Source organism: Camelus ferus, chromosome 16 (genome assembly GCF_009834535.1).
Source record: "Camelus ferus isolate YT-003-E chromosome 16, BCGSAC_Cfer_1.0, whole genome shotgun sequence".
NCBI classification, from domain to species: Eukaryota; Metazoa; Chordata; class Mammalia; order Artiodactyla; family Camelidae; genus Camelus; species Camelus ferus.
In genome coordinates, this window is record NC_045711.1 from 7071427 (window position 1) to 7089623 (window position 18197).

The following is an 18197-nucleotide window of genomic DNA, read 5'->3' on the forward strand; positions in this document are numbered from 1 at the left end:
GGGATTTTTTTCCCACTGAATGCTTCATTTCTTCAGCTGGAGTGAGGGCCATACTCCCTGCTTCTTCCCCATCCCACTCACCTGTGGTGAGCACGAGCTGTAAACCACTGCTTAAGGAAAGCTATCACATGGACGTTTACTTCTACACATCAACGGCTTAGAAATGGACAAATCAGTCCATGACAGCAATATTCCACCTACCCGCACCGTGTGTGCTTGTCCTATTCGAAAAGGATTTGCCAGTTTCACTTGAATCTGAGCACAGTGGAAAGACCCATATACTCCAACGACTTCGAGTAAACCATCATCGTGCCTAAAGTTGGAAAAAGGAGATACGGATTATATGATGCAATAAAATAAAAGCAGTCACATTAGGACAATTACTTTTTTTTCTTAAATTGAAGTATAGGCAGTTGTAATGTGTCAATTTCTGGTGTACAGCATAATGTTTCAGTAGGACAATTACTTTTTAACACAGGTGGGCCATCAACTTATTAAATATTGGTATTAATGAGGTATAAAAAAAAAACTTGAGGGAAAAATGTTAAAAGTCTACAAGGAACAACAGACTACTTTAAAGAAAACAGTAATATAAAAAACCAGATTGCAAAGGTACATACCTGGCAAGAGGGTAAGTCTCGTCTCCCATCCCTTCCCACAGTCTGCAGCCACCGCCCCAGTAGCCAATGTTCAGAACTATAATACCTTCCAAATTCGGCAGCTCTACTCGCTCACCATCCAGTTCTAGCTTTAAAGAAATTCAAGTAGTTAGTTACTACAGGGCACATTATTTCCAGACACATCCACTTAGAAGTCACATCCACTTTCTTGCAAAGATGTGAGAACTGCACGTGTAGAAGACAGCCTCCTCCCCTCACTCTAGGAATCTGGCCTTTCCCCCTTGTTCAATGTTTATTGTAATAACTGAATTATAACAAATGAATTTTTTTTTTACCAAGGTCATCAAAGACATCCTTTTTGTTAAACAGTATTTTTTTCCAGGCCTCATCTAACTTGCTGTTTTAATAGCACCTGACACTGCTGACTCTTCCTCCCCGTTTTCCTAAAATATTCTCTTCCTTTGCGTTCTGGGAAGCAGGCTACTTCTCTGGATGTTCCTCCTCAGTCACTCCTGAGCACTCACTTCCAGCCTCATGTTGAAGGCATTCCGCAGAGCTATGCACAGGCTCCTTTCTCTTCTCATGCTACACACTCTGGAGGAAAATCGGAGCCATTTCTGTCTTGTTCATTGCCACCTCTGGCTGACAGCTCTATTTTGCTAGTCCAGGAAAGTGAACTGGGCTAGATCTGGCTATTCAATAGCCAACAAAACACTTCCAACTGTGGCACCTAAAGCTACCATGCACAAAACTAAGTTAAGCATCCTTTCTGCAACTGACTTTCCCTCTGCCCTCCCCACACTGCTTAATCAGAAACCTGGGAATTATCTTTGACTTCTATGCCTTTATCCTCCATATCCAATTAATCATTAAAAACAACGGATGCTATATGTCTAAGTATCCACCCCTCTACATTACTCCTGATGGTACCCCAGTCCAGCACCCCTTCATTTCTCTTGCTTTACTCTCCTCTTATTCATCTCTCAGATTAGTCAGATTGACGCTTATCTCCTACTACAACCCCTCAATGATCATGATCAAATCCAAGTTCCTTAACAAATCACAGCTTCCTCTGTAATTTGGCTTCTGTCCATCTCTCCAGCCTCAGCTCTTGCCTGCCGCTTTTCCTCCTGCAAGCTATGCCCCAGCTTAAACACACTCAGATATACCCTGTTCTCTCTTGCTTCTGTTCTTAGCCTAGAATAATTTTCACCTCTTTCTTCACTTGGCTAAGCTTTAATTTTCAGATTCCAGCTTGCCACTTCTTCCAGGAAGACTTCCTTGTTAGTCACTGTCCCTAAACAGTTTCTCTAGCCCCTGGGTCATGCACTGCTCTTATGTATTCCTCTAGGGCTGCACGTTTTCCTCACCATATCACTTCTCATACCATACTGCAATGTGGTTTAAACGTCTTTCTTCCCTCTAGACTGTAAACTTAGTGACAGCGAGGGATTCATCGTTGTGTCCCCAGAACTAGAACAGCGCCTGGCATCCTGTAGGTGGTTTCACAAATAATTTCTGTGTAAATAAACTATCAGACAAAAAAAGTGTGACCTCGTATGCTTCACTCTACCCATGCTATCAAAGCCCAGGAGAAAGGGAAAGGATAAAGCAGGAGACTTTTTAATGGGATTATCTCACTGCTCCCCCTGTGCTGTGGCAGCAGGGGCCGCCAGGTCAGCATCTGCCGGGCTGCAGCAGCTTCCTTTGGCCTGTGCACAGTCAGGCTCCTCCCTCTCTGCTCATTTTTTCACTTTCCCCAAGCTGTTTGTTGTCTGGCTCTTCCCTTTCTACTTATTTTACTAGTTCTAGGTTTTGCTGTATTAATGTCTTTGTTGTTGCTGTTAACCATTACAGATTCTTTTTGGAAGCAAGCAAGAAATACATGTAAAACTTTGCCGTATCATGATGTCAGGGACATTGCAGCAATAAGTAACCATGAGTATCCTATTTCTACTGTTCATACATTTCTATTTTGCTTTAATATGTAAGAGGGATACAGCGCAACCGTAATACAAATTAAACTTTAGGCTTAAATTTCCCCTGAGAGTCCATGATGAGTCAGGCACCGCGTTAGGTAACTTCACACTGGTCATCATGTCTGAACGGATGCTATTCAGTGTAAGAGTTAAACAGACTCTGGACTTACATAAACCTGGGTTCAAATCCTGGTTACCTGTGTACTCGGGCACTTTGTGAATTCGGGAAAGTTATCTAATTTCAAACAGTTTTCTGAGTTATGGGAATCTAATAGTACCTGCCTTCCAGGTTGTGGTGAGAATTTCATTGGATAATGGATATAAAAGCACTTAGTAAAGTGCCTGGTACAGAGTTAATACTCCGTATGTGTTAGCAAAATATGTTAATGGAAAATTCAGCTTTTTTGTTAAAAAGAAAAAAGTCCATAATCCAGAGACCATTTAAAACCTTAAAAGCTTACCTCAACTTTTTTATTCAAATCTTTACATTCTTGCACTAAGCAATCTTTGGTTCCATAAAATAAGTACACAGCCTATGAGAAATGAACAGAAAACATGATATTAAAGAAATCTGACGAGCCCCGTAAGCAAGAAAAAGATACTGAAGCAAAGCTCCCTGACGTGACTGCTGAGCCGGGTTTCCGCAGAGCGCACTATGTGCTGACGGGAGAAGGGGCGCCATTATTTCTGAGTTTAACTAGCCCACTTTCTCAAGGGGAATGTAGGTTAGGGTGGTTTGTGCTTAAATGGTATTTTCTCCCAGCTTTTCCAAAAAGCTACACTTTATAAAGAAAAACTATATTAAAATGCGAAAATTCCACCTTTTCCTAGCACTTCAGATTACTTAATGGAATACAGATAAATCTAGCAAACATTTTATAATCCTTTTCGAATATAGAAAGGTTGATGGAAGCACTGAGATGTTAATTACCACTTGTATAAACATCAATACTTACTGCCTTAGTAACTATATTAATAAAAGAGAACTACTTGTAAATTTGAAATATTTGTAAAACAGAACCAGGAACAAAATTGTTTTACATCCATTTTTCACATCCTGTTGCTCAATCACCAAAAGTCATTAAAAAAATTCCAAGACAGAACTTCCACCAGTGGAATCAACTGTGCTAGAAACCAGAGCGATGATCTTAGTTAAACTGGTAAACCCACTGCTCCTTTTCTTACTTCGTCTGCCTTTTAGTTTTTTCAAGCCAATGGAATCTACTTTTCCATTAATGACTTCACCAAAAATTTATCTTGCCTAAAATTTCTTTCCAATTCTTGTTGCCATTTAAGTAAGATAAACTATCATATATTCTATTTAGTTGCCATCTAAGCAAAATATGCTGTAAAACATTCCAACTTCGAGTTAAAAAATTTTTGTCACGGTTATAAAATACTTTAATAAAATACATTTAAGGATCTAATTTGACAGTCTTAAACAAAATGGAGCAGGCAAATGTTTCCATAAGTTAGTTCTATCTCAATCTACTTGAAAGAGTGCTAGATATAATTGAACTATTGATTTTTACCTTCGATCATAAGCAGGGAATGTTATTTTATCCAACACACCTTATTAAGAATTCTGCTAGAAAACAGAGATGGTGCCTTCTCACGATGAGCGTGAAAATTGAGAGCCATAAGAGCATCAGGTCCAACAGAAAAATAGTTGTTCATTGTGAATTCCTGTGAAAAAGGGTAAGTAAGAATGAGCAAGAGATTATGCTTCAGTCAAGCCTGTGTCATATAGTAAGTATGTAAATCTTAGTCTTTATGTTCTTTATGAAAATGTAAGACTTTCTGCATTTACTTTCCACATAGAGCTATTTCATGCTATCCAGTGAAGTTTCTAGAAATAAAGCTTCAGTTCAAAGGCTGATATTTATAGACATAGATTTCTTTTTCCATTTCTGTTGAATATGCTACGTCTAAATGGCTCTGCTTTGCACCCAGGCTTTCCACTCCCGTGTTCCCGTTATAGTTGCTTGTTATCCTCACCAAGCTCAGGCTCTCAGCTTTTTCAGCCTCAACCTAGGGTACTGGTCCCGACTTAATTCATCTTACTTCCCAACCCAGCCTTGATTCCTCAGTCTGTCTCCAGCTTGATCTTGTTCCTGAGCAATAAGCTTGAATTTTCAACTTCTTGTTCAGTGGGCCACAGATTCAAGGCTGACATGCCCTAAATCTAATGCATTTTCTTCCTACTCAAACTTGAAACTCTTTTTTTTTCTTATCTTGTTAATGTTATTTCTGCATATCTCATCCTAAAGACTAAAAATCTGGTAGTAATATATATTTTCTCTCTGCCCCTAATACCAATCAGCTGCCAGGTTTTGATCAATTCTACCTCAAAATGTCTTTGAATTGGCCTCATCCTAACATTCCCCTTGTTTTGCCACAGTGCAGGTTTCTAAGCTATTTTCACACTATCTCCAGAGTATCTCTTTAAAAATACAAACCTGCTATTCCTGTATCATTTGCTACTTGTTAACCACGTTTTGTACCCTCTAGTCCATTTCCCCTACCTGGAAAGTCTCTTGTTCCTTTCCCTGTTGATCGAAATTTTATTTGCCAGCTCCAACTCCCATGTCACTTCCCCTGAAATCTTTGCAGCCTGATCTAGCAGGGCGGGACCACGCACACCTGCAGCCTGTTCCATGACCAGCTCCCTAGAGATAAGCACCTGTCGCTATGTCCCACCACAGCGCCACACCCTGTACAATGGAGGCACACCATTGTGTTTGTTGAGCCACTCATAGCTGCAGCCCTAAAAACATACCTTGGGTTTTCTTAAGTTGTAGTAGCCTTTATTTGTTACTTGAACTTTCCATCTAAAAAACAGAAGTCAAAAGGGTCAGTAATTATCACCAAATTAACTGCCAATGAACTATAATTATTACCAATCAACCCTGGGTGCCTGGCAGATGAAGTTCTACCAAAACAGCATTTGGAGAAATAAGCACATTTAAGTGAGTACATGAATTCGGAGATAAGTACCTGGCGTAATTTATGACTTCAGTCCTTATAGAACAACAAAATAAAGAGCAACAAAATGAATGCCAGCATCTACATATAAGTACAACTAACAAAGTCTTTCACATTTAAATTACATTTAACTTTATACAAATCTTCATTTATAATCCAAACAACATTCCCAAAGCTCAAGAAATCTACTTTTGAGGGAAGGGTAACTTACCTGTCTAATTTAATTCCATCTGCTTCCATCACATTTCTTAAGACTTGTGCGACTGGGATTTCTCCTGCGTAACCTGTACCCCAGCCCAAGGTATTGGACAGATCGTTGCCTGTTCCCAGAGGCAAGACTGCAACCTGTGGAATGTACTTCTCTTGTCCCTGTAATATGGAAGATGTATTTTAGATTTTTCTCTTCAAACTATTTGTAGGGTAATAATACTTGGTAAAATTTAAAGCCCAAATCAATAAAGATATAAATATAACAATAACTGCTTAATAATAATATTAAAAATTGGTAGGGTCCTCTAACATTCATCTGCATGATAAAAAATAACCACAAATACTGTATGAGTATCTTTGAAATGGTTCTGTGAAAGGCAAGTAGGTCTTAGAAGATGGATACCTTAATCTTCATTTCATCAACTGCATCCAGGACCCAGCCCACAGTCCCATCCCCACCACAAACAAGTACTCGAGCTGAGTAATAGGGAAGAAGAGTACAAAGTTGCAGCGCTTTGACAGGGGGAGTTTTAGTTACATCAAAAACCTAGAAATGAAAGAAAAGGAAAAAATTATTTTCATACAACACTGTCCTCCATCTATGAGGATAATTTCCCTTTAGGTGAGTACAGGCCTGGCTAAATGTCAATATTGGCTACGATGCGTTTATCTTTAACAATATGCCAGCCTACATTCACTGTGGCTATGTTCATTGCTTTAACAACCATTACAATCCAGGGAAAATGTCTAACTAAAAATGAAAAGATTAATAGTTAAAGGAAGATTTTCTCTTTGGTTACCTGGACTGGATTTAGGAGGATCCTAAATTCTCCCAACAGCCCTTCTCCCATGTTAGTTCCACTGCGAGAGTTGGCCAGGATTATTAACGGAGTCCATTGTTTTCCAAGCTTCGAGGCTAGCTAAAAAAATTAATGCGAGTGAAAAGTGCTTACTATCTCAAAGATGGTGAGCAGTACGTTTTTTATTTCTTAGTAACAACAGTGCTATAAATTTGCTGAGAGAAAAACAACTTTCCAATTGATACAATATAAAAATCAAAGAATTCTAAGAATGGAAAGGGTCTTTACAGATTAACTAATTTAATTCCACTTAATATATAATCCTCTTCTACATTATTCTAGATAAGTCATCCAGCATATACTTGGATACTCAGGTAAGAAGAAACTGGCTAACAAGGCAGCTCATTCTACTAAACCAAATTATTAGAAAGTTTTGACTTAAACTGAGTTAAAGATCTGTCTTTCAATAACTTTCATCATTCTACTTTTGCTTCCTGAAGCAAGCACTGATTTTACTTGTTCTTCCATATAACTGTTGTGCTCAAACACCTGAATCATTAGATCTTTCATTAGCCTTATCTCCTAGGCAATACGTTTCAACCGTTCATAGAATGGACATTGATTTTCTCTGTTCTCTTAAACTTGACTGTCCTTTTCTGGATATATTCTAATTTTCTAGCTTTTTTTTTTAAATTTATTTTTTAAGTATTTTATTTACTTATAATTTATTTTATTTTGGTAGAGGAGTAATTAGGCTTATTTACTTTTAGAGGAGGTACTGGGGATTGAACCCAGGACCTTGTGCATGCTAAGCATGTGCTCTACCACTTGAGCTATACCCTCCCCATAGCTTTTTTTTTTTTTAAATGGGATATTCAAAAATTGATTCAAGAATCTAGATTCATACAAAGCCCAAAGTCAAATGAAATTAATGTTTCTCTAATCTAACCACATCTTTCTTCTCCTTTTCTCCTTATGGATACAAACATTAATGAAGATGTTTCATTGTTTGACTTAGTGATTCTGATCCCCTGTGATCTCAGATTGAATTCAGATACATAAGGAAGGGGTTGTACATTTAAAAAACAAGTACCACGACAACATTAAACATAATGTTTTAAATTTTAAGATGCATCCTTCTTTTGCAGGAAAATTGACAAAGATGACATTTAAGATATAAAATCTTTACTTGGAAAAAACACAATATAATTTTAGAATGAAACAGTTCAATTACTTTGGCATATTCAAATAGGAAATAAATGCATATTTTTAGTACTGAAAGATATGGTTATATCAAGCTTCATACACATACATACTGCAAAGTGTTGTCACCAGCTTTAACGTTCACCACTATCTGTGCAAGCATCTAATGTGCAATGTAAACTTATCTCTAGGCACCCTATGTAAGGTTCCGAACGGAAAAACACTTTTAGACAATGTGTGAGGAAAATCTACTTTCTTTTCACAGACATTAGCCATGAATCCCATATCTAGCTGTTCATCAGAAACATCTGAGGACTTAAAACAAAGATGGATTTCCAGGATTTCCCCTAAATCTACTAAATGAAGCACGATGATGGAGGTGGGCTTCCTCAAGTGATCTGGATGCAGGCAGTGACTTTAGGGACCACTAACAGAACATTTAAAATTTCCCTTCAGACATGAAAGCTCTCAAGAGCCCAAATTTGCGGCACATATCTAGGAAGTGGGTAGGGCTTTACAAGTCTTACCATCGTGATTCCTCTCACACGCACAGTTGTGTGAGTGTTTCACATCCTAACTTAGGTAACTTTTTGGAAATCAATTATACAAGGAAAAATAAACTCTGATTACCATTGCATAATCCGTTTTTCTGTCTTTACGCATCTGATTAATAGAGGTTAAATAACCTGGTGGAATGATGAGGTTTTTGAATTCACCAAAATCACACTTTTCATTCTTTAAGCTGTTTTTCATGCATTCATCATGTACTGTTTTCTGACACCAAATGCACCTGAGGGAAGGGAGAAACAAAGATAATTATTAGCTTTAAATCATCATCTTACGATCTGCAAACCAATCACCTTTGCCAAAAAAATTAAAATAGTGATTGCATCACCGATGAGCATAAAATCTGGCAATAAAATATTTATAATCATATCTGCACAGTGTAAATGGAGCAATCAAGTCTGAATCTACATGGCAGTTTAATCTAACAGTGGTCTTAAAGTGTGGTCCAGGGAAGATCCTTTCAGGGTGTCTCTTGAGGTTAAAATCATTTTAATAGTAATATATTATTTCACCTTCATTCTCTCAAAAGTGTACAACTGCGTTCTCTGGAAGCTATATGATATGTGCTAAATCAACAGACTGAATGCAGAAGTGAACAGGAGAATCTAGCTGACTGCTACACCAAAGAAATGTACCAAAAATATAAAACAATGTCAATCTTCTCACTAAATTTTCACAAAAATACTTTATCATTATTTTAAAAATGAACATTTAAACAATTTCTCAGTTTTAATTTATAACATAGTAAATACCAGTAAACATAATCCACATAAACAAAAGCTGATCTAGAACAATGGTTCTGGGTATTATTTATTTGTGCTTTGGTTGGAAACGATTCATGAGGCCTAAAGGCCTTGCTGCTTAAATGCCTCACTGGCCTAGGTCCAGGTTTGAAAACCTCCTGATTTATAACCATCTGTGAACACTCAAGTAAATAAAGCAAAACAGTCAATTTCTTATTAGCAGTTAATGCAAAAGTAATTTGTATGTTTGCATATGAAGTACAGGCACATTTATGTTCAAATTTGCCTCTGTTTGAACCCATATGTGAAACAAGCAGAGACTAGTGCTGGTAAAAATCCTGGGCTTCTATTATTAATCTGCTAAGTATTTAATCCACTCACAGGTAAGTCAGATCTGACTGTACAGACAAAAGCTAGCTCAAAGAAGTTAACAGTTGTCATTAAATAAATAAAGAATTTAAAAAAGAGGATAAAAACTCTTTCACTCCAAGGTCATCTCTCCTGGACTTCTATTTTTAAGTTGTTTTTTCTGTTGGATGTTCAAATTTGTTAAGTAATTACTACTGTTTACTCAAGAATCCCATTTACTGCTGAAATCAGAATTATCCACGTGACCTGATAAAGAGAAAACTGTAAAATAACTTGCATGATAAACTTTGTTAACACTTTCTTTCAACCTAAGCTTGAGAAACTACAATAGACTGCTTAAGTAGTCAAAGTATACCACCTACAACTACTGCTCTACTGTTAACTTTAAAATAGTGTATTCCTATTGAAAGTAACCTGAAAGGATACCCACTGAATTATTTCACAATGGTTTCCTCTGGGAAGAAAGGTGGGAGGGACAGATGAGAACATTCACTTTTTACTCCATGTTCTTTTTATTGCTTGAATTTCTTTCTTTCTTCCTTTTTTTTTAAAAAAAATATTTAACAAATGCTTTACTGTGAGAGTAACTTTCTCAATGTCCATAATATAGATGCACTTTCATAATCCAATAAACAACTCAAAAAGTTTCACAGCCCAATAGTAAATGTAAGTTTCCAATTTGAATGAAGTCTAAAATACACAAGTCAGAGCCCTGACCATACAAAAGGATAATACTCAAAGGACGTTCACAGTTCAGAATCACCCCACTGTTTCTGTGGAAAACCCAAGGCAATTCCTTGGTAGTAACTGGGTTTAACAGTATTATAATTCTACTGGACAAATTATATCAGGGATCTCTCAATTCTGGAATCCCAGTATTAATCGACTACAAACAAGTATTAGCCCACATCTGTCACCAATGACTCAGAAGTTTCTTTCTAACGAACTGACCATTAGATTTCCATAGTTCTGAAATGGCCAACAGACCACAGAAAGACACTTCTTTAGGCTCCTGCTTGAAACCAACAGCTTCAGCAAACTGCTGGCCTTGATTCTGGGCCAAATATTACTTGAGTGTCTAAACACCAGTATATGTCTATGAACTACTTGTATAAATTTTTAAAACTGTATTTTTAAATAAAATGATATAGGCTATACTTGATAATTTAGATAATACAGAAAGGCATAAAATAAAAGTCATCCAGATATAGTTCCTCTTAACTTTTTGATGTACTTATTCTGTTTCACAGTCCCTAGTTGGTTTTTCAGATTAGGGATATGATGCATGTATATCTGGACGGTACTTTTCTTCAGAAATTGCATCATGAATTCTGTCCTATGCTATTAAGTATTTTTTTTAAAAAAAACACGGTTTGTAAAGAATGTGTAATATCCATCATGCAGATATACCATAGTTCATTCAACCCTTCCTTAAAAACAAAACAAAACACATTTAGATAGTTTTTCTAAGTATAACCAACATGATACACAACCTTAAACATAAATGAGATTATTTCCCTGGAATCTTAGAAGTCAAGTTACTGAATCAAAGTGTGTCCGTCTTCCTAAGGTTCTTAAGGTGTCTGTCCAATACGCCTGATGCCAGTGCACAAAGGTGCCCCTCACATTTAACCTGTGCAAACACTGCTCAGAAGTATTTCAACACGTTTCCTTGATAATTTGGTGGACAGAAAAAGTATTTTGTTGTTTTAATTTGGAGGTCTTTGATTACTAGGCAAAACTTAGTATTCTTCTGCCTTCTTTTGTGATTCATGCTGTACATTCATCTTTTACTAAGTTTTAATAACTGCATGCACTTTTTATTTATGTAGGCTATCAACCTCTTCTCTGTCATAGTGATTACAAACATTTCAGCTTTCTTTTAAATTTACTTTTTAATGCATTTAAGTTTACTTTTTGCTAGACAGATCTACGTTTCTCTTTATGGTTTATTTTAATGCTTTCATGCTTTGAAGTCCATTACAGAAATATTTCCAAATTAGGTAAGTATTCACCTATAGTTATTTACCTCTCACAATTCTCTTTTCATGTTTATGCTTTTAATTCAAGGCTTCTTAACGTTCTGGGGCTATAGATTTCACCGAGAATCTCGGAAAGTGCCAGGCTTTTCTGGAAACTCATCCATCCATGAACCAAGGAGACCCCTGCTACAATCCATGTGGAGTTTCTTTGGGTGTATAGTGTGATACTGGTGTTCTGTGTGATACAGGAGTTAACTTTTCCCCCACAAAGAGCACTTGTCCTAGCACGATTTGTAAACTCATCTTTTCTAACCCCACTGATTTGTGACGCCTTTGTCATTTACTAAATTTAAATTCTCATAAATTTCAGAAAAGACTCTTAACCAAGATGATGGCTGTTATCAGCCTTTGCTCTCTAAAAGTAAAGCCGAAATGCTTATTCCTTACTCAGCATTATATTTTTCCTGAGAAATACCATAATCAAAATTGAGACCTGTTCTCTTTATACATTTTGTAATTGGTATTTAACTTGATCTAGAGTCAAACTAATGGGAAAATAAGACATTACAAATAATGTCTTGATGTTTTAGTTTTAGCATCATTTAGCATCTCTGAGTGACTGTTTATGAAGTTTATTCACCAACTTTTTATTTCGAAAAATTTTAAACCTACACAGAAATCAAAAGAATAGCAAAATGAGTACCCTTCAGCCAACCCTTAATTCTGATACTTAATTAATGTTTTCTTCCACATTGGCTTTCTCTCTTTCAAAATAAACTCATATTTTGCTGAATCATTTGAAAAGAAATCATAGACATTATGAGATTCTGTCTTTCAATATTTCAGCATTTCCAAAACACAAGGATAGTCGCCTTCCTTTTCAAAATGTTTTGCATTAAAAAAAATTATTTTACAAGAACACAGGTATGCCCACCACCTATATTCCGGTATCGTACTGTAATTGATTTGTTACATATCTATCCATCCATTAATCTGCCTTATTTTTGGCACACTGAAAGTAAATTGCAAACATTAGAATACTTCCTAAATACCTTGGCAAGCAGGCATATCATTACTCAGAATTCATTACTTGTTTATAGGTTTTTTTAATATAAAATTTATATATGATGAAATGTACAAATATGTACATTTGCTGAGTTTTGACAAATAAACATAATCATGTAACTTACATTATGATAACACAGAACATTACCCTAGTTGCCATTCTTGTGCAAGAGTGTGACTGTTTTATTTAAAAAGAAAAAATTCACAAGGGAAAAAAAGTCTGCTGGCAACACTGTTTATTTTTTCTAAAGTTACCTGTTCACAACAGTCTCTTCTTTAGTATGCTGGGGGAAGCAACAGAATTATATGTGAAGCTGAGACAGTCATCTATGAAATTCACACTGGAACAGGCTTGGCAAACTACAAATACAGCTGAATAAAGATTTATTGGAATACAGTTACCTCTTTCATTTGTATACTGTCTGTTGCTGCTTTGTACTGTGATAGACTGTAGAGTGAAGTAATTATGACAGGCCATATGGTCTGCAAAGCCTGAAATACTTATTTTTGGCTTGTTACAGAAAAAGTCTGCCAACCTTTACTTCAGAAAATAGTCTGGTAGCTTTCATTGTTTCAGATAATTAATGAAGTGAATAAACATGTACCCATAGAACCCAGAATTATAAAATTTAAGATCCAAGCCTAGACTAAAGCTGCCAATATAATTACCTTCTAAGAGTCAGAAGCTTTGCTTTATTAATCACAGTGTATGTTGAGGGAGGGGAGATGTAATGAACAAAAGGCCTTACAGATTCAAACATTTTTTATAAATAAAAGTATAATATAAACAAAAATGTTTTCTTAATGAGAGATAGACCAAAGGTTTATTTAATAAATGTAATGCATACTTAAAAATATAACCTAATTTCTTATTTTAGTCAGAAGAGAGGTTAGATGAAACAAGGGAAGTACGGGGAGGAGCGATAAGACAGGATACTTGGTGCAGACACACACTGTCACGGTCAGGGAAGAGGCTGGAAAACAGAGAAGAAAATAGTCTATGGGAAAACAGAATCTAGCACCATGCCTGGTATGAATCAGATGCTTAATACCTGAAAACTAAATAATGACTGAATGAGTATAAATTAAAGGGCCTTTGTCACTTACTTGGCAGAGTTTAACCAGGCTGTGGGCTTAAAATCAGTTATCACCGATCATTACGGCCCTTCGAAATGATACCTTGTTGACCAGCCTTCTTAGTTCTCTCTAAACCTTGGACTTCCCAAGAATGTGACGCAGGCACAGAAGGAGCCCTCCTCAGGGCTGGATAAAACCCAGAGAGGGGCAGTCTGGTCTGTGTTTAAAGGTTCTGAACATTTATTTTGTTTCTTTTTCCAAAATACCTAATTCCTACAGAAGGTCATAGCAGACTGTGATCCTGAATAAAATTATTGGCTGAAATAAATCAGAACATTGCAGAACACAATATCACTTCAGGACACTGTGCTCTATTCTCTTGGGAATAATAAACACTTCCTAAATTACACAAGAACAGTTTTTACCATGGGTGAAGGGTTCTAGCACACTGGGAGCGGACTGCTCACTAACGGGCAGGAACAAGCTCATAAGGAAAAGGAGACCTAACAGCACAACGTTCACTGTGCTCAAAGGGAAGGACACAAAGCTAAGGACAGAGGCTCCTGGTTAAAACAGAATATAAATATAGCAGTGGTTCTTAAACTTCAGAATTACCTGCAGGGCCTGTTGAAGCAAAGATTGCTGGTTCCCAGCCTAAATTTCTGATTCAGTGGGTCTCGGGTAGGGTTATCATTACCAGGAAAAATAGAAGATGCTCATTTAAATTTGAATTTCAGATAAACAAGTAATTTTTTGTCTAAGTGTGACCCAAATATTGCAAATATTTTTTCTTCTTGTGCTAAACGCAAATATTTTATTTTATTTCCTGTGTTAAATCTAAATCTGTGTTAGAATTTGCATTTCTAACAAGTTCCCAAGTGATACTCATACGGCTGGTCTGGGGACTTTACTGTGAGAACCACTGAGTTATAGGATATTACTTCATCAACAAGAAGTAAAAATCTGGACACAAGGGTGAATAGATTAGGGAAGGATTCTTGGAGGAAAGGGCACAAGATGAGTCTTTAAGGATGCCTAGAAGCTAGCCAGGAGGAGGATACTTAAGCCTTGAGGAAAGTTAGTAAGAAAAACCCTGATATTTTAAGGAAACTACAATCAGCCTGATGTTCCTGGTGCATGACATTTAACGCAGATGGTGATAGATAAGACTAGAAGGGCAGGCAGGATCTAGAGAGCGTGAGGACCTTGTGTACCGTGTTAAGCACTTGGAGTTTACAATAAAGACCATCAGGGTAAATGATGGGGTAACTGATGGGTTTTAAATAGAGCAGGGGCCCCATCAGATATGCATTTTTAGAAAGGTCATTTGATTGGAGAATCAGAGCACTGTGACTGTTAAAGAGTATATGAAATACAGTTAAGATATTTATAGAAGCCATTTTAATCTAATTCTGCACAAAGAAGGGAAGGAAATAAAACAATACCCAATTCATGTCTTCCTTCCAGCTAATCCCAAATCCCTAAGACTAAATCTTACCTAGGGAATCATGAAATTTTTTCAAGGCACTGGTCACCTAGCTCTGTTGCCAAAAGGACATGTAAATTTGAAAGATATCAAATAAAAATGGGTAGTTACAAAGCTCTGTAGTTGTTTAAAGTGTATTTTTTGGGAAAACTTTCCTTAAGTCTAAATTTGATAAGTAAAATTATTTAAAATAAGATTAAAAAATAAGTGTTGGCATAACAGTGCTCATGCTAATTTAAAAAAAGGATTTTTAAATAAAACAACCAAAATATAAACCAAAATGAAAATAATCTGCTATCTTGTGCCAGTTTTCTATTTCCGTTCTTAAATGTGTTTAGGGATCTTTCTATTTGTCAGAGACAAAACCATCACAATGAAGATGTCCAGACTTAAGACTGAGACAAGGCTAGGGGTTAGCATTCCTAACCCTGTCCTGGGGGTTAGGAATCCTGGATGCCAGTTCTACTTTAGCACTGAGTGAAATTCTCTGAGCTATAAAATTCTCTCAAATGTAAAGTAAGTTAGAAAAGATAATCTGCAAAGCAGCATCTCCTTTTATCACCGATCTCTAACATGAGCAAAGGACATCTTCACTTATTTTCAGACAATATTTAAGTAGACAAATGTGCTGTCCAGTGTGTATTTAAAAGCTACTAAAATATTGGCTCAATCAAAGTCACTTGGCTAAGACGCTACATGTCCTGGAAGACCATCCAGCAAAAGGAGTATCCCTTTAAGTGTTCTTTTGGAGTATATTTCACTATAGCGCCAAACCTATATTAGAAAAAGACTTAAAAGTGCTGCCCTGGAATGACCTTTGTTTTCATTGTACATTCATAGTACAATACTGAGAATGAGTCAGGTTTGCAACTCTAGGGAAAAGTTAACTTGTCCATACTTCATTTTTCCTCACGCAAAATGGAGATAAGCAACAGTAACAAAAGCTAAAATAAAACATACAGTGGCCATAAAGTAGGGAGCACCTAGAGACCTCCGGATGAAGGCTAAGAGCCACGTTTCGTTATCCAAAGGGGCAGGTTGGCTAAGGAGTGTAGGCTGGATGCCTCATCTTGGCAAATGACTACTGCAAAGCAGCCTCGCTTGGACAATACCAGGGTTACTTACTAGCTTGCTTCTTTGAAGTGGGAAGTTTAGGCCATTTGTGGAGATCAAAGCAGACCTCGACGCCCACTCTTTGACATCCTGACTCCCACCAAGCATTCTGGGACAAGCAATACCCACAAAGGCTGTACCTGTAGTCGCAGAGCTTGGGTTGACTGCCGCACTGCTGCTTGCAAACCACGCAGTAACTGCACAGGGGGACGTTGCCCCGGATCCAGTGGTGCTGCATGGCGTCCAGGGCCTTGCTGTCACTCTTGAGCATGATCTCCTTGCACTGGAAGCGCTTGTCGGCCTTCTTGAGGCAGCCCTCGTCCACGCGCAGCCCGCAGCAGTCGCAGAAGGCGCCCTGCAGGATGTGCTGCGCGCACACGCAGCAGTAGGTGGGATGGCTGAACAGGTCCGTGTCGCGCCACCCGTGCTTGCTCTTCCGGAAGATGTCCCTGCGGTGCAGCTGCCGGCGCGACCGCTGAAGGCTGCACCAGAAGGTGATGAACACCGGCAGCAGCACCGAGCACAGAGTCCACAGGATCAGGTGCCCGTCCGCAAACAGGCCCTCGTAGGGCGCCGGCCGCTTCTCCCCTTCCATCTTCTCCAAGGACGATTCTACCAGGAGAGACACGAGCGGGTCCACCTTAGGCTCGCGGTCCCCGTCCCGCCCTCCTTCCTGCCTTTCAGGGGATCCCGAGGGCGCTCCGCTCTCTGCAAGGAGAGGCACGTGCACCGTCTTCACCGCGGCCCGACCCCCGAGCCTCAGGGTCGCCGGGCCGCGGACCTGCAACGCCGAGGGGGCGGCGCCTAGCGCTGTCACGCTCCGTCCCGTCCCTCCTCCTCGGCCTTGGCAGCCACCCCCTCACCTCGCCCGGCACGGGGAACGGAGCAATCACAATGTACGGGCTGCCCCCCACCGAAAGGCCGACGCTGCGCCCGGGGCTTTGGGAGCGACTGCCGGCGTGGGCCGCGCGGCGCCGCTCAGCGTCCGTAACGGTTAGTCCAGGCCCCGCACGCCACTCCCGGGCGGCGGGACACAAACAGATGCGTGCCGCCGCTCCGGCCCGAGAGCGGCCTCCCGCAGCTCCGCACCCGCCCGCCGCCGCGCGGCCCCGCCCCTCTCGCGAGGCCTCAGGGAACAGGGCCTCTGCCCCACCGCCCCTCTGGCCCTACCTCGCATGTGTTGGTGGCGCGGCTCCAGGGGCACAGCCTCAGGCCTTCCTCCGTTCCTCGCGCCGCCGCGCGCGGGATCCCGACTCGGGACCCGCTTGGCGTGCGGAAGCCAGTGAAGAGGCCGGGCCCGCTGGGCTGGGCGGAGGTGTGAGGTGCGACCGGAAGGCTGACGGGCCTTTGGGGGCGGGGTCTTGGGAAGAGTGTGGGGCTTGGTGGGAAGGGCGGGCCCGTGGGCGTGGCTTAGGGAGAACCGTGGGCGGAGTAACAATATATTGCAGGTGTTAGGATGGATGGTTGAGCCCAGAGTCTGTAGTCCGAGGAAGTCTAGCATGAACGATTTACACAGTATGAGTTAAGCTTAGTTATGACCTCCAGTCTCCCCACTTCCTTACTGGTGAATTTGGGAGTGGGCAGTTTTGAACGTTGGAAGGGAGAAAAACTGGCATTTTTGAATGTTATGTATTGATAGAATGAAACATTACAAGTCAAAAATTAATAGATGTCATGTATGCTCTTGCTATTTGTTAAACACATACTAGCTGAGGGCTCACTGCTAAGCACTATGTCAGAAGCCCTAGCTCTCCTGGAGGGTCAGGCCTGTTGAAACATGCCTAACAAGAATATATTAGCTCTATTTATAGTGGCTTACTGCACCCGAGCCTCCATCTCTGCACTTGCTAGGCACCATGCTAAATTTATCATCTCCATTTTACAGATGAGGAAAACCAAGACAAAGAGAGGTGGAGGAACAGGCTTGATGTTCCAAAGCCAACTCTGGGACTGAGATCACTTTATTTTAACTTGGTCATCCAAGTTACCGTCAGTCTA

The 18197-nt window shown here is 39.3% G+C and overlaps 2 protein-coding genes and 1 non-coding gene across 3 annotated transcripts in view; 1 reads left to right on the forward strand and 2 right to left on the reverse strand.

Annotated features, from left to right (window-relative positions):
• DGKE (diacylglycerol kinase epsilon) overlaps positions 1 to 17496 on the reverse strand; it is a 23064-nt gene extending 5568 nt beyond the window's left edge. The window contains exons 1-11 of the mRNA XM_032498451.1: positions 17370 to 17496; positions 16340 to 16811; positions 8428 to 8587; positions 6595 to 6714; positions 6198 to 6341; positions 5796 to 5953; positions 5379 to 5430; positions 4172 to 4285; positions 3061 to 3132; positions 621 to 748; positions 202 to 313 (exon numbers count right to left, since the gene is read on the reverse strand). Coding sequence (XP_032354342.1) covers positions 202 to 313; positions 621 to 748; positions 3061 to 3132; positions 4172 to 4285; positions 5379 to 5430; positions 5796 to 5953; positions 6198 to 6341; positions 6595 to 6714; positions 8428 to 8587; positions 16340 to 16811; positions 17370 to 17376 — 1539 coding nt within the window. The 5' untranslated portion in view covers positions 17377 to 17496. The remainder of the gene's footprint in view (positions 1 to 201; positions 314 to 620; positions 749 to 3060; positions 3133 to 4171; positions 4286 to 5378; positions 5431 to 5795; positions 5954 to 6197; positions 6342 to 6594; positions 6715 to 8427; positions 8588 to 16339; positions 16812 to 17369) is intronic.
• On the reverse strand, positions 10403 to 10539 carry LOC116656886. Its single transcript, XR_004311893.1, has one exon. It is a non-coding gene; the product is annotated as a small nucleolar RNA SNORA2/SNORA34 family (small nucleolar RNA).
• C16H17orf67 (chromosome 16 C17orf67 homolog) overlaps positions 17387 to 18197 on the forward strand; it is a 30588-nt gene continuing 29777 nt past the window's right edge. The window contains exon 1 of the transcript XR_004326632.1: positions 17387 to 17521. The gene's annotated coding sequence lies outside the window, so the exon portion shown is untranslated. The remainder of the gene's footprint in view (positions 17522 to 18197) is intronic.